This window comes from Leptonychotes weddellii, chromosome 9 (assembly GCF_054177405.1).
Source record: "Leptonychotes weddellii isolate Sample4059 chromosome 9, ASM5417740v2, whole genome shotgun sequence".
Taxonomy (NCBI): domain Eukaryota; kingdom Metazoa; phylum Chordata; class Mammalia; order Carnivora; family Phocidae; genus Leptonychotes; species Leptonychotes weddellii.
The window spans coordinates 88,365,410-88,389,433 of NC_138377.1; the positions used below are offsets into that span (position 1 = coordinate 88,365,410).

At 43.8% G+C, this 24,024-nt stretch overlaps 1 protein-coding gene across 1 annotated transcript in view; it reads right to left on the reverse strand.

The window, feature by feature from the left end:
• Positions 1–22,049, reverse strand: part of MYO1E (myosin IE) — a 79,153-nt gene extending 57,104 nt beyond the window's left edge. Inside the window, exons 1-8 of the mRNA XM_081831158.1 lie at positions 21,915–22,049; positions 18,569–18,658; positions 13,693–13,824; positions 11,262–11,396; positions 9,226–9,358; positions 3,492–3,688; positions 784–864; positions 394–480 (exon numbers count right to left, since the gene is read on the reverse strand). Of these exons, the coding sequence (XP_081687284.1) occupies positions 394–480; positions 784–864; positions 3,492–3,688; positions 9,226–9,358; positions 11,262–11,396; positions 13,693–13,824; positions 18,569–18,658; positions 21,915–22,034 (975 nt within the window). The 5' untranslated portion in view covers positions 22,035–22,049. The remainder of the gene's footprint in view (positions 1–393; positions 481–783; positions 865–3,491; positions 3,689–9,225; positions 9,359–11,261; positions 11,397–13,692; positions 13,825–18,568; positions 18,659–21,914) is intronic.
• Positions 22,050–24,024: the final 1,975 nt, after the last annotated feature.

The following is a 24,024-nucleotide window of genomic DNA, read 5'->3' on the forward strand; positions in this document are numbered from 1 at the left end:
TTAAAGACACATTGATTTTTAAGGAAGATAGGAGTAGAGCGAATCTGAGAAAACCCAAGTTTTTCCTCTGGAACACAGTCCATGCCATCGACAATTGGGGTTGGAACTAGGTTTCCATTTTCCACTTGGTCAATGAGTCAGAGTAGTAAAAGCAGCCAGTAATAAGTCCAACTTCAAAACATCACTTGCTTAAAGGAGAGACTGTAGCAGATGGTGTTTACATTTCATAGACTAAAATGTCACAACAGCATATGGTTTTTCTGCCTGACTTTATTAAGTGTATTTCCTAATACAAGACTAAAACTTGAATCTAGTACCGAAAGAGAGACTTTCATATCTTTTAAACAAAACACACTGGAAATAACATAGGAGGAAAGAAGAGGGACTGCTTACCTGTTCTGCCTTTAATGTCAGCTCAATAAAAATCTGCTGTAATTTTTCATTGACAAAATTGATACAGAACTGTTCAAAGCCATTTTTCTGAGGGGAAAAAAAAGTTACTTGCATGTAATTGTTTCTGTGAAATCATTATAAAGTCATTTCTTAAGCGGTTAAATGAAATGCTTCAATGTGAGAAGCCTTAACAGAAATGTTGGAGGCATCGGTAGACAGCGACATAGTTTATATTTAGGAGAAACTAATTTAGTAAAGGTACACAAACAACTTAAACAGAGGCAAAAAGGAACTGTAGTGGGTTTTTTCCCCATTACCTAGAATTGTTTCTTTCAAGCCAGATGAAATGCACCACCCTCCCACAGCTCCACTCGTCCAAACTGGCCTTACCTGGAATATTTCAAAGCCATAGATGTCCAGGACACCAATGTTGTATTCTTCATGGTCCTTCTCCATTGCTTTGTTGATGGACTAGGAGAAAGTAACCAGCATGGCAATCAACTCATTTCCTCTCAGAAAGGGGCACGCGTGGGGGAAAGGGAAAGGTACTGTCCCCAGCAAATGCTACTGAGGGCTGGAAACAGAGGATGACAAGAAGAGAGGTGATTTGCAGCTTCAAAAAAAAGGCTTGCTGCAAGGTCAAGTACTCTGGGAAGCCACCAGGATCCGAAAAAGCTACTACTGCTTAACGACGAAAGCCATTAACTTCCGGCAGTTAGTTTTTCCTCAGGAAGTCTGAAGAATTGGAAGAAAATGTCATCTCGGATGACTGAAGTAAAACCTACTTCGTATAAAGAACCAGTAAGACAACATCCATAAATATTATTTCCACTGACCCCGTTCAGTAGCCATGTATTGCCCCCAACACAGCTGGGAGGGATATCAACGTTGACGACAATGTCTGGTGCTAGGAGCTTAGAGAGAGGGTGAGCTGGCTACGGATAATAATACCAATCATTGTTATGAAAGTCATGAGAATATAAGCAGCCTCCGTGTATTTACCATTCACCGGTGCCCGGCTTTGCTCAGCGCTTTCCATGTGTTTCACTGAATCCTCACTATGATTTTGCCAACGACAGTGACATTAGAATCCCCAAGGCTGCCCTGGGCCAGAGGCAGGGTCTGGGGTTCCATGGAATGGCACAACGTCTACCATGTCTGTATTCTGGATCACTGTGAGAAGGGACATGCAAGCCAATGGCCAGACCTAACTCGAGAGGGTTGGTGTGGGTTCCACCAGGGGCCTCAGGAAGGCAGGCGGGGCACGCAGGGACAGAGGAGAAAAGTTCCCAGAGATGGTGAACACCCGGATGAATGTGGAAGCACCAGAGGTGTTTTCTGGGCCAAGAGAATGACGTGGCCTCTTTTGTGAGCTAATGCGTCATGACACACAGCCCTCAGCCCAGTGCTTGGCTCTTGCTCAGTGCCCAGGAAATGTTAGCTCTAGTTACGTGGGGCGTCCATCTGCTTTTACCACACAAAAAATTAAGGGCAGGCAAAAAGAAAGCAAGGTAGGAACCCCAGCACTGGAAGGCACGGGACGGGAAACAAAGAGATGAGAGTCGTGGGTTCTACTGTCAACTCTGCATCACTCTCTTGCTGAACGGCCTCGGGCAAATCCACCAATCCCTAGGCTTAAGATTCACTTGTCAGTAAAACGAGGAGTCTGGACAAGTTAAAAGGATGACTAATGTTTAGTATGACCCTGACCTTCCACAGAAAGTACACAAAATAATTACCCTATCCTGCCCTGCCCTGCCCTACTCAACCCTAACCACACCTAACCACACTTTAAGCCTGATAGATGTTGTTGCCAGGATTCACACAGATGTTTTGGAGCAAATGGCCATGCTGCTCTTCTCGCCCTAGGGTCCCCCTACGGTTCTTTCTAGCTTGAACGTATAAAAGGCAGAGGAGTAGAAGAGCTAGAACACGGCCAAAGTACCTGGGTGTGATTCCTAGATCACTTAATGGTAGTGTGACTTTGGCTAAGTTCCTTAGCCTCTCCATACCTAAGTTATCTGTAAAACCGGGATAATAATGCCCGAGTCACGTGGTTGTGGGAAGACTCGCACTGTTTTGTCCTAAAATACTTAGAATGGCATCTGGCACATAGTAAGGGCTATAGAAATGTTTGCTATTTTATTCTACCATTCAGAGGCTACAGTGATTAGCACATGCTGTCCCTGGCAGTTCCATACGGCTGAAAGACTAATTTTCAGAGTCCATGCGTGGTATACATATATATGTGTATATATATCCTTATGCCATCATATAAACAGTCTATGGTAGTTTTAAAATATATCCAAAAACTCTTTGATACTCTTCCCTTCAAAAGGTAGAACCTAATTCTCCTCCCCTTAACGGTGGGCTGTCCTTAGTAACTTGCTTCTAACGAACAGAATATGGCAGAGTGTCAATATTCGAGTCCAAGCTTACAAATTAAAAGCTTTGTGGCTTCTTCCGTGTTCTCTCTCTTAGATCACTCCCTCTACGGGAAACCAACTGCCATGTTGTGAGGACATTCAAACAGCCCAAAAGAAGGCTCATGCAGCAGGGATCAGAGGTGTCCTGCCTAAAGCCATATAAGCGCACCATCTTAGAACGAGATCTTCCAAGCCTAGTCAAGCCTTCAGGTGACTGTAGCTACAATCATCATCTGGACTTCGGCCTCAACCCTACATCAGAACCACCAAGCTAAGTCACTTGCAGAAACTGTGACAGAATAAATGCTTATTGGTTTAAGCCACTAAATTCAGGGTTAATTTGTAACACAGCAATACATGACAAATACAGTATTCTAAAGCTTTAGGCTCAAGAGTCAACCAAGTTTCATGACCACGGGTCTTCCCCTTTTCTGTTCTGTAGTTCTGGCTTTACTAAATACTTTGTTCGTAAGAAGCTGTTACCATATTAATGTCTTGCTGGACAATTCTAGAAGCAAAAATGGGATTCCATAATTCCAGGGTGAGAGGATAAAAAGTGGAGGAGTAAGCTAACGGTTATAAGGAACAGGCCAAAACATGAAAACAAAGCCCTTAGTAGTTTTACTCTTTAGAGCTGAGACGTGAAACGCCACCAACGTTGTGTTTACTTACATCTACCAAGAAGTCAAAGACTCGGGCATGCAGAGCCTTGGCGAGGGCGTCCCTGGTGTAACAGGCCTGCTCCACGTTGAGCGTCACGTGGATGGACTCCGACTTGCCTCCCCACTTGCTATCCATCTGCCGGCTTGTGAGCTTTTCTTTCAACCTGTCCTGGTTTATCCCCAGAAGATATGCAGGAAAAGCCAAAACTATAGAAAACAAAATAAAACATGATTGTCTTTCAGAATTTTAACAATTCACTTCGTAAACACGCGGAGGCACTTTTGTGTGTGTGCATGTGCACCTACAAGACACAAGACACCGTCACCGGCCCCCCAAAAACTTTCACTCTAGTCAAGACTGCGTACCAGCAGTCTCACACACACCCATCCACTTTTTCTCAATTGTTCTATTACATGAGTCAATTCCTATGACGGCTGAGACTTCCAATAATACAAATCAGTGATCCAGGAAGGACGGGGAACCAATCCCCCTGCTGAGATCACAGCTACATGCCTAAAATGGACATCTCTCCAAGCTTGCAGCAAGGAAGCCCGGAAGGAACTAAATCAAGAGTCACTTCTTTGGCTCCAAAAATTGTTTTCTTCCTTTCTGGTGCAGTGTTTTCATAGCATCTTTCCCAAAGATGTTGAAACACCTGGTATCAGGAAAGTAATAATGACAATATCATAATAATCACCTATTTCTTGAGTGCTTACCACATGTAGGTTTACTAGAGAGGACAGAACACAAAACGTTAAGAAATCTTGGAGAGAGTCTAGATGAGGCATGGACAGCTTACCAAATTAAGAAGCCTACTAAAAGCCGAGTATGTGATACAGGGAGAAAATAAGGTCCTGGAGGAATTTAGAACAGGAAGGTATTATGACTTGCTGGGGTAGTCGAGGAAGATGTGGGATTCGGGTGGGGCCTGAAAGGATGAACAGGATTTGTACAGATGCAGAGGAAGAGGGAAGAGGGGAGTGCGGTGGGATGTGCCCAGGGGTGGAGGTAGCAGGGTAGGAGACACGGTAAAGGGCAGGAAGTGGACCAGCATTGGCCACAGTGGAAAGGTAGGCGGTTACAAGGTTAGGGTCAACCCTGACAGTGGAGGTCCTTGCATGGTAGGAGAAATTTAGGCTAGAGTCAAAGGGGGCCTGAATGGCTTCTGGGTGGGTGGGGGGGGGTGTGATTTACGAGAGGTCTCTGGGAAAGGCAGATGGAGCGACATGGAGGGCATTGGTGCTATTCATCCCACAGCACACCCAAGCCATCCTAAGGACATGTAGTAACATGGCTTTGGTCTTCGAAGAGAAGAGCTGAATAGATGGCTTAGTAACTTATTCAGGCCATGAAACTTGCCAAGAGGAGGGCCAGTGATATAGATGGATTTTCTTGATTTCTGCTCCAAACACTCTAATATGAATAAGTGACACCATTCTGGGTCATGAAAGAATGCTCAGATTTTTTGTAGTATGAATGAAAGATTTTCATGGACACAAATCCAAACTCTAAACTTGGGATATGAGTCTTCTTTTTTCTGCATAAAACTGTATCAAACGTTTCTGATAAAAGGATTTTGTTAAAGACTTTATGATAAGGTTCAAAAATCACAAGCCTCCCAATAAAGAATAATCTGAATTTCACAGATGGTGTTAGACTGAACGGGCTGACATTTCTCAGTAGATCCCTTCCAACGAGATTAAGTCAGTGAATGCATTTTGCAGAAGTATATTGCCAGAGCAAGGTATTTATTATCTATGCTCGTGTTCTACCGAAATGCTCTGCCTCGTATAAGTGCTTCCTTTTACAAAGGGCATGTGAACAAAATCAAGGCACTCATTTGCCAATGGCCAATTCCTTTAGTTTGGTTTTCATGTTAACACATATGTTTAGGAATCTGGATGGGTCTTCCACTAAACTGAAACTTAAGCTTTGCACAGGACAAGGACGTAAGATGCCCATAAGGCAGACTAGACACATGCATGGTTGTTGGGAGAATCAAGAGACATTTACCAAAGTGTCTGACATGTAAGAGGTCTTTACTAAGGGGAAGCTATGATGTTGGTTATTACCACCACCACTAGGCAGTTAGTCAGATACATACATGTCTCACTTGATAACAGTAGATATTATTACCAAGGGTTTAGAGTAAATTCACGAGGGCCCCTCACTGTTCACGGTAACTACACAGTAAATGCCTTGATATGATGAATAATTAGCCTCCATTTGTCTGTTTTATAAAACATGGGCGTCTCCCAAGCCCCTGATCATGCTAAAATAGGGACACAGTTAAAATATTTGGTAAAAATGGGGCACCAGGGTGGCTCAGTCGTTAAGCGTCTGCCCTCAGCTCAGGTCATGATCCCAGGGTCCTGGGATCGAGCCCCGCATTGGGCTCCCTGCTCAGTGGGGAGCCTGCTTCTCCTTCTCCCATTCCCCCTACTTGTGTTCCCTCTCTCACTGTGTCTCTCTGTCAAATAAATAAAATCTTTAAAAATAAATAAATAAAAATAAAATATTTTGTGAAACTGTTTACGCCATTATCTTTCTGACCATAACTAAAGAAATACAACACGAAGGGCTAGGTCCTTGGGTCCTTATCTAAGACTGAAAAAGAAACATACTAATGTCTGAGTCCCCCATAGCTTCTATAGAAGAGGTCGGGAGTGAAGGACCAGCACTTGAAAAACAAAACATGGCATCTGGCCAAGAATCAGAGCCACAAGCTTAGGGAGATCCCTAAAAAGTTTAGAGAGGAAATCTAGTACTCGCTTGGGAAAAAAAAAAAATCCATGCCATGTTTTTCAAGTACAAGCTTTTAGGGCCCTGTATTTTCTTCAGTGGCGGCCCTGGTGCTGAAATTATAGGGCTGCTCATACTGACTTCCTTCAGGCTGTGACCTTCCATGAGGGCATGTACAGGTGTGGCTGGAGAGGACGTCAGTACATAAGCTTGGAGGCTGTGGGGAGGGAGCGAGGGAGGGAGGAGGCATTAATTTCAAAATGCTGCTATAACTCTGGTATCGTTAATCAGAGTTACACAGAACATAAAAGAACCTGCTAGAAAATAATGTTGCAACACATTTTGATGATGAGAACAGATTTCTGTCATTGCATTGAAGTGTAAAGCAAAGTTGGATTAATTTTTTCTGGGTGCATCTGAAGTACAGAGGAGATAAACTAAAAAGATGTAGCAAAAACAAAATGCTGTTTGACAATCTAAAAGAAATGGCAAGGTAAACGTGGGCTGTCTTCAGTGTTGAGGTTCCGTGTTCTCTAATCCATCGGTCACACCGCAAAAAAGATGGGCATCGTCACTCATACTTTCCATTGCTATTTTTGTATTTTTGTATTTTTTTTCCCTTCAACAACATTCACAGGTTAATGTCTTTGGAGCAAGACTTGTTTCCAAAAGTATGTCATCTTACTGTAGTGACTATGGGGAATACACATGTGCTTAAGCTGAGGTTTGTTTGCCTTCTAAGCAATGTACAGGTTTGTCTCAGGAAATCCTACAACTCCAGCAGTCTAAGGTCGGGTCAATAACACAATCTGTTGTCAATGAGGGCTGTTTTGCTTTATTAGGTCAGCTGTGACGGAATCTTACCATCTTTTTCTACAATAGCTAGAGGAAGTCTGCTTTCTTCTCTTATAAAAACATGGGCGAACACTTCCCTCTAAAAATTTATTCTACAGGAGGCACCCGGGTGGCTCAATCTGTTAAGCGTCTGCCTTCGGCTCAGGTCATGATCCCGGGGTCCTGGGATCGAGCCCGAGCCCTGTGTCGGGCTCCCTGCTCAGCGGGGAGTTTGCTTCCCTCTCCCTCTGCCTGCCGCTCCCCCTACTTGTGCATGTACTCGTGCTCTCTGTCAAATAAATCAATAAAATCGTTAAAAAATAAAAATTTATTCCATGGGATATACTCAAACATGAGAAAGATGACACAAACCACGTTATTCATTTTAGTGTGTTCAGTGTTGTAATCTCGGAGGTTCCACCCTGATATCCACCAAGAGATGATTGGTTCAGTAAAAGTACACATAGCCAAGCAATGGCATACTGTGTAGCTAAAAAGGGATGAAGCTCTTAATGAAGAGAATAATCTTCAAGACATAATGTGAAGTGAAAAAGCAACTGTAGAACATGATGTGTTATGCCCCCATTTACGCACAAAAGTGAGAAAAAAGAGTGGATGAGCATCGCGGCTCAGGAACACATATTACCGGAAACCCTGGTGCCCTCTGGGGAAGGGAACAAGGCGACAAGCAAAGGGGGACACTCTGCTAAGGTAATGACTCATGTTAAGGTATACCAAGTGAGCAGGAAAGAAATCCTCAGAAGGAGGGTCCAACTCTTTGCTAGCTCTCTTTAGTCTCAAGCACAGCCTCACCTTGTCTCCACCACTCCAATCAAGGCATTGCAAGGCAGTTGCCAATCCTGGGCCTTACCCAGTTGGCTGAGGAGGCTACTTCCTCCAGGCATCGATGTGCAATGAACCACTTCTTGGCTCAAGCATACGGGGGAAGGCCTGCTGTGTCAGAGTTGTTTTGTTCTCCAGCATAAAGAGGCAATAAAAGACTGTACTATCCAAGAAGGCAAGAGAAATTCATTCTGCTTCCAGAGCAACCACCAAGAAACCCACACTGTCAGTGTTAAAAAGGACAAGTGTTAATGACCCTCCTGGATACATACGTGCATTTGTTAAATGTGAAGGAAACTGTACATAAGTCTAGAAACATAGTGATTATTATTAGGTCCTGTTTCTAGACTTTATGCACACCGTGTATATTTATTGTTTTCCCCCACCACTCACTTCCCTGGTCAACATAATTCATCTTTCTCTTTATCAGATAGACATCAGAAGTTAGCAGAACTTCCCTCTTTTATCACAAAAGAAAACAAAAATATAAAAAAAGAACCTTATTTGGAATGGAAATAGCCTCCCTGCATTGTCAGCAATGAGTGGGATACTATTTATTACTAAGCATCTAAATTTATCATTCTGGAAGAATGCTGAGAAAGGAAGAAATGTCTTCCTGGGTGGTTAAAGGCTGTGTGGGTTGAGAGCAGCCTGGAAAGCCATCCGATGCCTCAGAGGCTAAAGTTGCCACACAAACCAATAACGTGTCTGCAAGAACGACCGATTTCTTCCCCAAGAGCAAACATGATCCTTCCATCTTCAGGCTCTATTACAGAGGTGACCATGAAAGGTGATCACCAGCAATATCAACACAACAGCCAGTGTCCATTCGTTTCTGTTTTCAGAATCCAATCTAAACCAGCCCCCAGATAAGCTCCGTCTGCGAGCTTTCCATACTGACATAAACACGATCAGCTGCTCTTCAGGACCGTGAGGTGAGTGGAGGCCCTACAGGTCACATACAGAGATTTTTCTTAGGAGACCAATCTTTGGAGTTATTTGGCTATCACTCTCATCTTCATTAAAGTATCACTTTATTTTTAAACCTAGGTGTGAAATTCGGCCAGACTTCCCCAAGGTTGATGATGGTAAATTGAAACTGAGACAATCTCATGGATGGTCTACTGGTGTGGGATGTGGTGAGGAGAGCAGGTGAACAGGAGAGGCCCGGACTCTCTGAAAGCCATTTGTTCTGCCCCAAAAGGACACAAGACTTCCCCAAATCCCTGGCTGAGACCCTAGCAAAGGACATCGGCCGGTTACCTGCGGCGGCGGCAACCGATTGTTCACCTGCATTCACCCGCCGTGTGCCAGAGCTACTCACACTCCTCACTCTCCACGGCCGCGTAATTGCCAACTTCCTTGAAGCTGATGTTCCCCAGGTGGAGGACGCCCGCCACTATCTGCAGCACCAGCATCTGCTCCTCCGCGAAGATCCCGATCACGTTCATCGCGTGCTGGAGGAGAAAAGAGAAATCATCCAGGTGGGTCAGCCGCCAGCTTGCTAAGCACGTAATAAAGAAGCCAAAGCTTAAACGTCCACAGTAGCCAAACTATGGAGAGAGCCCAGATGTCCATCAACAGATGAATGGATAAAGAAGATGTGTGTGTATATATACCCGATGCAATATTATGCAGCCATCAAAAAATTGAAATCTTGCCTTTTGCAAGGATGTGGACGGAACTAGAGGGTATTATGCTAAGCGAAATAAGTCAATCAGAGAAAGATAAGTATCATATGATCTCACTGATATGAGGAATTTGAGAAACAAGACAGAGGATCATAGGGGAAGGGAGGGAAAAACGAAACACAAAACCAGAGAGGGAGACAAACCATAAGAGACTCTTAATCTCAGGAAACAAACTGAGGGTTGCTGGAGTGGAGGGGGGTGTGAGGGATGGGGTGACTGGGTGATGGACCCTGGGGAGGGTATGTGCTATGGTGAGCGCTGTGAATTGTGTAAGACTGAGGAATCACAGACCTGTACCCCTGAAACAAATAATAATGTTAATAAAAATAATAAAAAATTAAAAAGAAGCCAAAGCTTAGATTGAGTTGTGCGGCCACATGGGACTTAGCTGGCAGCGGCAGCTGGAAGGCCCTGTAGGACACGGTCACTGCCCAATGCACTCACCCACTCTTCTCAAGTGTCAGGGGCACACTGGGAAGGCAGTTCTGTCTTTAGACCCAGCACACAATCCCCCGGCAGGAGATCTCCAGGAGCAGAGATACACAGAGGGAGCGGCAGGATACCCACAGTCAGCACCCTGTCCTTGTGCCCTGTGGATGTCCTCTCTGCCACCCCCTCCCTCCAAGGGCACGGATGCCCCCTTCCCAGTTACTCCAAGGGGACTTTGGAGATCTTCTGCCACATCAGGAGGGCAAAAAGAGATTGTACTTGAGAAAGGATCTTGATTAAAACTCTCCAGCAAATGAAATGAAAGCGTCAATAGGAAAGTCTTGTTTCTGAGGCCCGTTAACTTCAGTAAAACCAGCTGACACGCCGAGACTTATTTATCTGAATCCTAAGAGCACCACATGCTAGGACCAATGCAGGCCCCCCATCTGCATTTCTTCTCCCTGCTCCCTTGAGGCCATGTGGCCCCTTGGTGCTGTCTTCTTTCCTGCACCCAGGATACAGCCTGCCTGAGCAGCCTGCCCCCCCCACCAAGCAGGTCAGCTCCCCTCAAACCGCACCCCCGCTTGCCCTGTCAGGGTCCCCGCCTCGCTTCTGGGTCTGGGCTGAGGGTTGGGCCTGGCAGGAAGCTGACTCAAAAGGCAGAGGGTGATGCAGTTCTTTGAGGCTAAATGGGTGAACAGTCCAAGAAAGTTCTAAATTGACTTACTGAGTTGTTTCCCTGAAGATGTGACCCCTCAATAATGTTCCGGGGTTGACACTTGGTCCCATAACATGCACACTGCGGGAAGGGCATGGAGGCGAGGGCTGCCCTCTGCCCGTTCAGTGTGGAGGTAAAGGGAATGCACTTGGAGGTGTTGGAAAAGATGAGAAGGGCGGTCTTCGCTTCACCTTTCTGAGGAAACAGCTCAGGAGTTGCATAAGCTCTAGGCAAACCGGGATGGTAAATGTATTACCTACAACAGTGTTCACCTGCTAATCAGAGACCCTGCGGGGTGGGGGTGGGGGATGAGGCATTCACTTCTTTACCCATTTCAACTCATTCGATGGTCCTCAGGCAGCTGGGCGCACGGCTCTTGAAGAGTGCTTACACACAGGTTTAAGGAAATGGAGAGCTTGCAGCAGAATGAGGTGGAAATTTCCCACGGCTCTTCGCTCTTAACCCTCCCTGCCCTTTCGGCGCCGCAGAGCCCCTCCTGCCTGGCCCTGAGCCAGCACTTACCAGTGTTTCCTGAAACTCCCGCCTGTCGTCGATGTCGTCCACCTTGTAGGACCCAGAGAGGCTCAGGTAGTAGTAATAGTCCATGCTGGTGATGCCGAGGCTGTGCTTCTGCTCTGCAGAGGCGCCCTCGATGAGCTGGACAAAAGGAAGCGGGGTGTGGTGTGCCCACCAAGCTGAGGCCCCACGCCGGGGCCCAGGTGAGGAGCACGTTCTGACCCTGCCTTCTGAAATGATGGGTGCTCCTCATCTCCAAAATATGGGCTTCAGGATAGCTGCTCTGCTGGTGGTAGCCCCGGATCATCTCTGCAAATTCGAGTTCTGAACTCTGGTAAGACCTACACGAGCTGAGACTTTCCCCTCGTCCAATGAGGAGAACTGCAGTGCTGTGTGGGTGAGAGCCCTCAGAGGAGTGGAAAACAAGCCAGGTTATATTACTTTGTTTCTGCTCAACTTGCTTAGGGCTTTATGACGTGCAGCTGCCCCTCGCGCTTCTCCCCACGGATGCCTGTGGAACAGCAGCCCCAGGTCCCGCGCTCCGGCATTCTGAAACCTCCTACCCAATGGACTGTCCCGCGGCTTTCTGTGCCCGCTCTGATGTTTGCCTTTGGTCCGAGCAAGGCCCTCTTAAAGGGCTCCCACCAGTGGTGTGCTAGAAAGATATTCAACCATCAACTCACGGGGAGAAAAATGGATTTGTAGTGTTTGCTGACTGTCGTGGTGTAAATACTCCTACCACGACTGATTTCAGACTACCAAGAAAATAGCCCCGAAGGAAAAACTGCTTGGAAGGGATGCACACAGCCCTTGCGAGCTGGCTCTGCCTGCTCCAGCCCGGAGGGATTTAGGGAAAGAGAGGGCCTAGCCACACTTCTCCATCTCGGTCAAGTTCCTCACGTCATCTCAGCTCCACGCCCCGCAAAGAGGGAACGTCATCTCCATTACAGAGAAGTTCTAGGTCACCCATGACATCGGGGTCCCTTAGCTTTCTTCTGCCTCTTCAAAATATCTTTGTGCTGGGGCGCCTGGGTGGCTCAGTCGTTAAGCGTCTGCCTTCGGCTCAGGTCATGATCCCAGGGACCTGGGATCGAGCCCCACATCGGGCTCCCTGCTCGGCGGGAAGCCTGCTTCTCCCTCTCCCACTCCCCCTGCTTGTGTTTGTGCTCTGGCTATCTCTCTGTCAAATAAATAAATACATAAATAATCTTTTTAAAAAAAATTCTTTGTGCCACCCCCTTCCTATTTTCCCCCTTCTGTGTTTCCTCCCCATCCGCATCACACAGCCTCTCATTTGCATCTTCAAACCGCTCCCCCCTTCTCAACCCTCTTCTGCCAGCAGACACATGCTGCTCTTGGCCGTAAGCTTTTCCTTGACTCTGAACTTCTCCAAGCCCCAGAATAAACTTCCTCATCACGCGCTAGCTAGCCACCTGCACGAATGATTTGCCATCATCTGAGACAGCTATCTAACTGAAAAGACTGTATGAGCTCCCGACACAGCTTTTAATTTCCTTCTAATCCAATGATCTTCAAACCATAACAAAATTAACACAAAAAACAACTGTAGGCCTTTCTTCAAAGAAAATCTGACGTGTACCCCTGATACATGAAATGCTAATACATAAACTCATACATAAAGAAATTGTTTTGGTATCATTAGATTTCTTAAGTACTTAAAAAGATTTTAAAACGTAGGCGAATCCAAGGATACTCGAAGTCTTGGGACATAATCTAAGAGCAACCTGCACAGTGCTCCATGGCTTCCGCATGTCCAGGTCAGACCTTCCTGACCGGGGATTAAAGATCCTTAGCCCACCTCTAGCCTTTCCTCTGAGCTCCCCTTCGGGAGACTTCCACCCTTGCCAGCCGGTCCACCTGACTTGCCAGAGCAGCCTCCCCACCTCGTTCCCCTGCGTGCCCTCCGTACCTCTCCTCACCCTCCCAGCCACACCTCCCCACGTGGACTCCTGCCTGGCAAAGAATCAAGCACTCCTAGTTTTGTTCTGAAGTTATACTAACACTTCTTGATTACGTACTCTCCTCGCAGGTAGGGACATCCTCACAATTTTTTGCACATTGACTTATACATACTATAGTAATAAATACTCCTTGGCTTGGCAGACTAGATTGCCTAAACCTGAGAGCTGAGAGGAAAAAAAAATTTTTTTTTTTTAAAGATTTTATTTATTTATTTGAGAGAGGTAGAATGAGAGAGAGAGAGAGAGCCCATGAGAGAGGGGGAGGGTCAGAGGGAGAAGCAGACTCCCCGCCAAGCAGGGAGCCCGATGCGGGACTCGATCCAGGGACTCCAGGATCATGACCTGAGCCGAAGGCAGTCGCCCAACCAACTGAGCCACCCAGGTGCCCCCCCAAATTTTTTTTTTAATGTGGAGAAGGAATAAGGAAATAGGAAAGAAAAAATATAAAGGAAAACCTGGTAAAATATGTGAAAACTCCGCTCTCCGGGGTTCCTCATCACCACCCTGGATTTTTCCAGAAGGAAGTTGGAGATCTTTCCACCATCTGGTTCCCCACCTGGACTGAACTGGATTTCAAAGTATTTTCCCTGCAAGAAAGTTAGGGATTTCCTTCAATGGTTGGTGAACAGAAACGTGATGTTCCAAACAGGCTTTGAATACAGCATATAATTCAAGGAAATTCATTAATGAAAGGTACATTCTGAATTATTCCCAGTTCTGATCAAGACTTCCTCACTTCTTCCTATCAGACAATAACCAGGGCTTTTGTCCAGTCACACGATTCTGAATTGAGAGACAGAGTCTATCTTTCCAGCCCGACTAAATAAGGATATGCTGTATTCCTTGCCCATTTCCCCCCCAGTGGGTGCTTGCCTGCTAAGCCGGAAGCTGTAAAGAATGGGACAGAAAATCTCAAGGTTCCCTTGATCTAGCAAGAACGAACTCCATCAGCCTCTTTCAGGGAGAACAAATGTTCCCTCTGCCAGACGTATTTTCATGGCTTTGAGCAACAGGCACCCCTTTTACCTCTGGATCATCTAGCGTTCTTACATAAAGTAAAAACACTTGATTATAAACAATGTTCTTTCCAGCTAGTTGTGGGTGTGGAGAGTTTTGTTACTGTCGTAGTTAATTATTTCCTTTTAAATTACTGCTCAGAAGGAACAAAGGAGAATAAAGCCTTGGGATTTAGCTGGAAAGGTGTCTAGATTGTTAAGGAAATGACATTTTCTCACTAGAGTCTGGTTGCTCTCCTGTCCTCGGAAAGGGCCAGGAGTGTAAATGTAGACGAAGGAAAAGATGAGAATGTGGGTGTTAGGGAGTGACGGCCTGGGTTCAAAGTGGTGGAGCATGCCCAGCCTAACTGCATTTCACATTTTTAAATTTTAATATTTTAAAATATTAAATATTTTTAAAATGTGTACACTGATGAAATCCACCCATTTCAGGGCTGGCTCCTGCCAGGCCGCAAGTCTGGGACTAGAACCATAAACTCATTAAGGACAAGAAAAGCCCATTTCGTGTTTTTCCTGCTGCCTACAGCACCCACTACCTGCTGTGTTCCTCCTGCTAAGTCAACTGCAGATTCCAAGTATAAGAAAGGCTACAAAAGAAGGCCACCCTCTTAATTGTCTATGTGTCTCATTCTGATGACTCTTCCCCCTTCCCCCAAATAAACCCCAAAACACCTAGAAGCACCAGACAGAGAGAAGGACCACAAACCATGTTATCCCAAATTGCAGTGCTTCCTGAGAAATGGTTGCTGAACAAGATTCCCCATGCTTCCTACTAAGATGACTATTCCTTCACCATCTTTTCCTTTTGGCACGTTCTGGAGGGAATAAATCAGTGTCTGTCCATGTGTACCCCCTAACCATTCCCCAACAATCTGGGGATGGGAATGAAACCAAACAGGACATCAAATCCAGGAATGGCAGATATAGTAAATGACAAACTCTCAAGCCCTTCCAGAATGGTTTCGAAACCTTGGCTGCCCTGTTGCAAAGACCTGGGGAGCCTTTTTTTTTTTTTTTTAAAGATTTTATTTATTTATTTGACAGAGCGAGCGAGCACAAGCAGGGGGAACAGTTGAGGGAGAGGGAGAAGCAGGTTCCTCGCCAAGCAGGGAGCCCGATGTGAGGCTTGATCCCAGGACTCTGGGATCAGGACCTGAGCCGAAGGCAGACGTTTAACCATCTGAGCCACCCAGGCGCCCCCCCCCTTTTTTTTTAAAGATTTTATTTATTTATTTGAGACAGAGAGTGTGAGAGAGAAAAAGCATGAGCAGAGCAGAGCAGAGAGAACGACACTGGTGGGAGCCCTTTAAGAGGGCCTTGCTCGGACCAAAGGCAACGACAGATGGAGCAGACGCCCCGCTGAGCAGGGAGCCCGATGCAGGGCTTGGGACTCGATCCCAGGACCCTGGGATCATGACCTGAGTTGAAGGCAGATGCTTAACCAAGACTGTCCACCCGGGTGCCCCCAGAGAAGTAAATCTATCTTTAGGGACTGGTACCCAAACCTGAGCAGTTCTAAAGAGCCTGGGTGATTTTTATATGTGGCCAAGGTGGAGAACCACTGTTCCAAACAATTCAAATTTGTTACATAAAAGTTAAAACTCCTAACAAGAGACTTAGTTTTGTTGTAGAGCAGCCTGGGGGAAAAGAGGAACTTGTATGAAGAAAGGATGTTGCGTTTTCATAATTAAACGGAAAGAAATGTTGATTCTTGGTAATGTTTTATTTCTTAAGCTAGGTACCTGGAACACTGGTGTTCATTGTATTATTTTTAAATAGTGTTTGAAATATTTCGTAATATATTTCTTAAAACTTGAAAAGATTGGTGTAAGTGGAACTATGTGAGTTTTTATGATTCATACTGCATGTCCAGTTTTTTAAGAGATTTTTTTTTTTTTGATGTAATCTCTACACCCAGTGTGGGGCTCGAACTCATAACCCCAAGATCAAGAGTTGCATGCTCTATGGACCGAGCCAGCCAGGCGCCCCTGCATGTCCATTTTAAAAAGAGAAATTACCTATATTCCCACCCTGATGCCCCTTCTACTCCCTCCTACTAAATAATCACTTGTTAACAATATAGTCAAACTTTGATTTACAGACACCTTAGTTAAGTTTTATATAACGTACCTTTTAAAATAAAAATGAGACCATATTATATTATAAATATCATATTGTTCTATAACCTATTTTTTTTTAAATTTAACAATATATTATGGATATCTTTTTAAATAAGTCATTATTAACAGGAAATTTAGATATGACACCTTAAAAGTATTCTTGGGTCAAAGAAAATGGACATTAAAATTTTTTTTTTTAAATAGGCTCCACGCTGGAGCCCAACACAAGGCTTGAACCCGCAACCCTGAGATCGATACCTGAGCCGAGCTCAGGAGTCAGGCGCTTAACTGACTGAGCCACCCAGGTGCCCCTGAACATTTTAAATGTTGATAAAAAATGCCAAATTGCTCTCCTAGGGGAATGTGTCAGGCTTCAACCAATAGTGTTTTTTCTCTGGTGTTATAAATCTCCTTAATGTTTGCTCATCTGAGAGACAGAAAATGATATATAGTTTTAATTTACATTTCTCTCATTATTAATGGAAACATCTTTGGATGCGCCATCAGACATTACTGTGTGTGTATGTGGGGGGGGTGGGTATGTGGGTGTGCATGCGCTCACACTCTTTCTCATCTTTCCATCAGGGTTACATGAAATTTTATAATCGGAAAAATAATAAATGCTGGCTATTTTTGTTTTGTTACAAGAAATGACTGATGTATCCTCCTTGTTCAAGAATAAAGAATAATTTATATTGGAAACATCAAAATACCGATTTAATTATTCTTTCGCTCTCTAAGGAAGGCAAAGGGGGGGATGGGTAGGTAGAGAGTTAAATTTGGTCAAATGCATTTTTTTTTTAAAGATTTTATTTATTTATTTGACAGAGCGAGAGAGCACAAGCAGGGGGAGCAGCAGAGGGAGAGGGAGAAGCAGGCTCGCGGGGCTCGATCCCAGGACCCTGAGATCATGACCTGAGCTGAAGGCAGACACTTAACCATCTGAGCCACCCAGGCGCCCCGGTCAAGTGCATTTTTATATGACTGAGACATTTTATATGACTGAGACAGAGAATTAGGAAAAAAAGGTCAAGTGGAAAATTCATTCACATTTTCTTTTGTATTTCATTACCTAGAAACTTCTTCAAGATAACACAACCCAGGCATTAAGCAGAAAAATAGGAGTGGTGAACAAATGAACAGTTTGAATTGTATTGAATAGCAAGGAAAGTGAGGGCAATAAGGAGAGATATAACTCACCAGGGAATCTAACAATCACTGCATGAGACCTTAGTAAGAATTCTCTTGGAAATAGAAGCTTCTTTCCAAAATAGAAGGCTGAAAAAGAAATTGTTTTTCTCCAAAATTCCCACTATTTATTTTAAAATGGTCCAGAATCAGCCTCACAGATGGCTCCTTGAATGTTTTACTGCCAGACATAATCTAGGGTTGAGATAAGATATAAAATCTACATAAATCAAAGCTACTGGCCAAATACTCATTTCTTTGTAAATGTGGCTTTTTGTCAAGGGGGATATATTCCTATGCATCCTCGCCAGCTTTCTAATTCACCCTCCAAGGAGACACTCAGGCAGAAAAATGTCTAAGTGGGCATTCATGACAATGCATTTGGCTGACACTTTCATTGCCTTGGGTTGAGTGGACCAGTTGGGAGGCCATCTGACGGGCTGCATCCAGTTGCTTTTGGATATGATTATGTTACATGAATATGTCTAAAACAAATACACAGAGCTCTGAGGGGTGGGTAGACAACTGGCTCACTCTGGATGACAGAGAGGAGGACAGTTCTCTCCAAGATACAGGATCGAAGTGTCCGCTACCTTCCGTGTCCACGGCCCAGGTTCCAGGAACCAAAAGCAAGGCAAGAAGACCTGCAAATCTAGTCAACTCGTTTATTTGCCTGGGAAAGAAGGTCTTTCCGCCAGGGTACAAGGCAAACCCCTCCAGGACCAAAGCTGACACTTCTATCAATTTTTATTTTCCCTAGTGAGGCAACTTGGGTTGAGAACTGTTTTCAAAAATTATCTTCTATCCCGAGGCTCAAAAATAATTTCAGTGAAAGGGCAAATGGATCTCCTGACAGCACACAGCTATAGAAAATGAAGAAGAGATTGAAAAGGCAGCCTCCTGATGGCATGTGAAAAGCTCCCATTTCCTTGGGGATAGCAGACGTAAATCAGGGGTATCAGCATCACCCATCGGGTGACATTTTCTGAAACAGGGAAGAGACTCACAAATCGGCTGGAGTTGTTGTTCCGGACGGTCTTGGCATTCCCGAAGGCCTCCAGGAGCGGGTTGGACTGCAGGATAATGTCCTTGACGTGCTGTCACGGCAGACAGGCCAGAGGTTAGGAAGATGCAAGCATCAACCACGCAACGGGAAGCCACACTCTCCCTAAGGACCCGGTTTCTGAAGGCAGTTCAGATGAGGTCTCAAATCTCTACTACATGTTCCTGGGGTTTCTGGAAGATCTATGCTTTTCTCGCAACAGACCTAAACCTGCTTGTGTGTTCGTGTCTTCCTGCTCCCTTGACTTGGTGCCTGTGCTTCCCAAACCTTCATGCTCATGAATCCCCAAGGGATCTTGTTTAAATGCAGATGCAGATTCATTGGTCTGAGGTGGGGCCCGAGAGTCTGCACTGCTAACCAGCTCCCTGGTTCTACTGCTTTTGCCAGCGTGGAGCCATGTTTGGAGCAGCAAGGGCCAACACTGGATTGTATGGAACAATTCCTGGCCTACTAGAGAGGAAGGATTTGGTTTTCAAACACCCCATTTCTGTGCCAGACTGAAAAGTGTGCAAAACACTCTATGGGCAAGACAGCTCAACAGATAGGAGTTGATGTTGGAGAGGTCTTTCAACAAGTGAGTCATTCCTTGTAGTTCTAATTATTCACATGCTATGGTTAAACATGTTCCAGAAATAACAAGTCTTTGGTTTGTGCTCTTTAGCTACTGACTAATTTCAAGCCAAGAGCTCTGTATCATTGTCCTCATAGGAAAACAGGAAGAGAAAAGTCAACAATAACGTCTGCAGTCTGGCCACTAGGTCGTGGTCTGTAGCAAACAGGACTAGATTAACGCACTACTAATTAACTATGTAACAGCCGAAGTTGTTCCTTCGGCATTCTCCTGAACAGTCAGAAGAGGAACAAGAATGGGAATTTCACTAACTGGGGTATGTTGTTAGCAATGGCACCAAAGGCAAATTCTGGGTGGTCCCTCCATGGGGTCAAGTTCAAAGCTTGGAAACATCTTCCAAGCTGCCTACTCTCCTTTAAAAACTCATGGATTTATACAAATGATGCCTTCTTTGTAAAATTAATTTTGACTTTGTGGCTCTTCATCAATCAATCCTTTATATCTGTTATTTGATACCCTTTATCAACACTCAGCTTCTCATAAGGGGTAGAACAAAAGAAAGGCTCTTCTTTGTCTCTTCCCTTCTTTAATTATTGACTTTTAAGCTGAGAATCCTTATGCATGTATCCATCATCCATCCATCAACCCAAGATGTCCAACAGAATTTTGGGGCATGTGGTCAGCATTTGGGGAAAAGACAAAGAACAAATAAAGGTAAAGGTGCAGCCCACCCATAAAACAGCATCCTGAGTTTGTCTTCATGTCAACCTTCTAGGGATAGGGTGTGATCACATGAACAGAGACAATCAAGTAGCACCACACCAACCTAAGTTCTTGAATCACACTCACTGTCCAATGCTGAAGCCATGAGCCATGTGTTGCATTGAGTTGCAAGGAGACTAGTCCCAATTGAGATGTGCTGTTAAGTGTAGATTACACACCAGATTTCAAAGATTTAATATAAAAAAGAATGCAGAGTGTCTTGTTAGTTTCTTGACATTGATTATATGCTGAGATGATCATGTTTGGGATATGTTGAATTAAGTAAAATATATTTTTAAAATTAATTTCACATGATTCTTTTCACCTTTTTAAAGATGTAGCCACTTGAAAATGTTAAATTATGTATGTGACTTGTGCCATCTTTCCACTGGCCGGTGCTACTCTAGATCTTCCTTTCATTCAATGAAAGAGGGCACTCGAAGACTCTTTTACTCTGCGAAAGGAATTTTGGATGCTGCCTGAAGCTTTCGGACCCAGAAGGACACAACGTGACGGAGCGCCATTTAAGCAGACAGAACCACAGTGAAGAGAATTTTGATGTACCTTTTTAAAGTCTACAGATGACTGCACTTATCCAGTGATTCAGATTAAAAAATTAATCTTTATGGTGAAATCTACCTGGGAGCATGAGTACCAGTAAGAAACTGTTCCCAGTGGTCTGTGCCAGTGATAAGCCCTATGCCTCTGGGCAACCCCCTGTGGACCCTGGCCCACCTCCGCCATCAGCCATTGCTCTTTGGGGGGCGGGGGGGCTTCACCCATTCCTGCTGACGCCGATGCGGCTACCACGATGGGTCAAACTAAAGACAGATGAAGCAGTATCTACCGTTCTCCATGCTGCACCCTCGAACGTGCTGCCTCTCGGCCCATATTGTATTCCTCTCCTTTGTCCTCATTTTTCTGGATGTTCCTGCTTTCCTAATGTTACCCTCTAACTTTTCCTTCTACCTTTCTCTCCCCTGCCCCCTCCCCCACTCTATTTTAAGATTTTTGGAAATGCAGTCACGTAGTTCAAAATTTAAAAGTTTCAAAAGGATATAGGGGAGAATGTGCCTTTCTCTCAGTCTCCCAGTTTCCCTCCCTGAAGAACCCATTATCAGTTTCTTATCTCTCCTTCCAGAGGTATGTTATACCTATCCAAACAAATATAGGTATACGTTCTCTTATTCTCCTCAAATGGCAACACATTTTACACAATGTTGTGAACCTTGCTTTTTGTAACTCATCATTATCTTGGAGATCATTACCTATCAGTACATGAAGTTTCATTTTTACAGCTATCTAATATTCTATTCTATTATGAACCATAAATTATTTCACCAGTCTCTGATTGATGAACCTTCAAATTGTTTCGAGTCTTTTACATTACGAAAAAATGCCACATCAAATAACTGTATCATTTTGCATACATTTCAGCACATCTAAAGGATACATTCTCTTAAGCAGAATTGATGAATCAGCAGGTGTATTCACATAGAGTTGACAGATTTTGCTGAAATACCCTCCATAAAAGTATACTAGTTCACGCTCCTACCTGTAATATATGAGAGGAACTATGTTCCTATATTTTTACCAACAAAGTGTTTAAAACACTACAAAATTTTTGCCATTCTGACAGTTAAGAAATAGTTCTTTGGTGAGGTTTCAATTTGCACCTTATTATCATGAGGGTGGGCATGTTTCATGTTTTATGAGTTGTCCTTCATTTATTCCCTTTTGGGATTTTTTGGCCTTTGCTAGATATTTAAGAGCTCATTCTATATTGGGTATCTCCATCTCATGCTATTTCTTTGGAGATTTCAAGCTTCTTGGTTATAGAAGTTGGTTGGTTCTATGTCTTTTCTGTGGAAAAAAAATTCTTTTTTTAAACAGCAAATGTAGACTTTTACACTTCACTTAATACAGGGCCTCAAAATGGGTCATGTCACTAACTCACCTGGACTTTGGGACCTCCTCCAGATATTCTAGAGACATAACTCATGATGTATTTGGCAGCTACTGTCTTTCCAGCACCACTTTCACCACTGAGGAAAGAAAGACAAAAATACCCACCCATGAAGTGGATTACAACTGGTTCCCTCCCCCTGACAAAACAAACATACAAACAAACAAAAACAAAAAAAGAAAGCAATCATAAAGGTATTCAGTAATAAAGGCACAGCACTGGTTGAGAAAGGCAAGTCCGTGCCAGGATGAGGTCACCTCCCTGACTTGTATGAGCAACATCAACATGGTTTGTGGACAAAGGTCTTGATAACGATCATGTCCAGAATAGACAATTAGGCATTCTAAATGCCCAGTAATGGAGAACATGATAAGGAACATTATGGGATATCAGAAGGATGGAATATTATACAGAAATTACAACTGACAGGAAGATTGTAAACTTAGGGGAAAAAGCATAGGAAGTAATCAATTGAGTGAAATAAATCAGATAAAATTATATATGAAAACATGATTACAAAATGTAAGAAAAAAAAAAACACTGAAAAAAAAAGACTAGAACTACCACAAAATATTGGTAGAGGTTCTGGTAAAGTGAAAGATACCATGGAAGACTCCTTTCAGTTTATTATTTCCCAAACTTTTAGTAACGCATACATTACTTCTGTAATTAAAAAAAAAAAAAAAAAAGGAAACCGGAGGCACTCTCAGGTTTCAAACCGTGTGCCCTGAACTGGTTCAAGCAACTTCATTTTAGAAGTTCTAAAATTAAATGATGAGGCAATATTAATCACATCCTGCATAACAAAGACTACCTTCCGTTTTGGTGGCCTCACTGCATTTGGGGAAACCCTTTTGTTAAGAGTGTATAGGCTGCTCTTCAAAATACCCGTTCTTCCTTCAAAATCCCCTCGAATTGATGATGACCTCAACTCACAACATGCTCAAGTCAGTCAGATTTCTCATCTCTCTATTGGTTGCCTTTGTGTTATCAATGGCTCAGTTACTCAAGAAAAGAGGAAATGTCTGCTCAGGGTACATCCAAAGCCAGGTCACCCCTTAGCATCAAAAGGAAACAAATAAATTTGGAAATAATTTGATGTTTTGAAACAAAACAAACACAAAAAGGATTAAGGTAACCATCAGAGCAAAACTCAGAACCTGGTGAATTTCCCTGACATAACACATTTAATTAGAGAGATTAGAGGGAAGAAGGGAACAATACTCTTTGAGGGGCTCTGAATCCACCAATGTGACTCATTCCCCATCCCAGTACTTGGAGCTCCCGGCTTCCAGGTCATGAGACTAGGGAAAGCAAACTGAAGTTCCATAAGATGTGGTGGCAAGAAGAAAACCAGCAAGTGTGGATGAAATGGCACACTGTTTATAGAGGACGTGCTTACTCGCAGGCCCAAGGAGGTATAGCAAATATCTAAGCTCCATGAGGAAATGCTCTATTTAAATGGTCCCTGTAATCAAGTGATTTATGTGCAAGATCCAGGGTCAAAACATGTACTCTTGCTCATATGGAGCACAGGTTTTGTCGACAAGTGAAACTCCATTTTATAATGTTGTAAATAATGTGAACGGTCAAGAATATTGTAAAATCCCAAAGTGCAAAGGTATACCCACCCAATCCAATAATCACACAGACATTTAAAATAACTAGAAAACAATGTGGCAATATACATAGAGACTACAGCTAAGGTTAATGGCAACTTAAGCAGAAGACAATGTATCTATAATGTGATCACAACTAAGTAAAAATAATGTATGGACAAGAATAGAAATGGAACAAAGAAAAAGAACTATTTCTGACTTGGGGCGCCTGGGTGGCTCAGTCAGCTGAGCGTCTGATTCTTGATTTTGGGTCAGAGCATGATCTTGGGGTGGTGAGATCGAGCCCCACATTGGGCTCCACGCTCATAGTGAAGTCTGCTTGAGATTCTCTCCCTCTGCCCCTCCACCTGTGCTCGCATGCGTGCTCTCTCTCTTCCCCATAAATAAATAAATCTTTTAAAAAAAGAAATATTTCTGACTTATTGAAGGGTTTTTTTCTTTGGATGTGATTTCTTTTTTTTTTTTTTTTTTAAGATTTTATT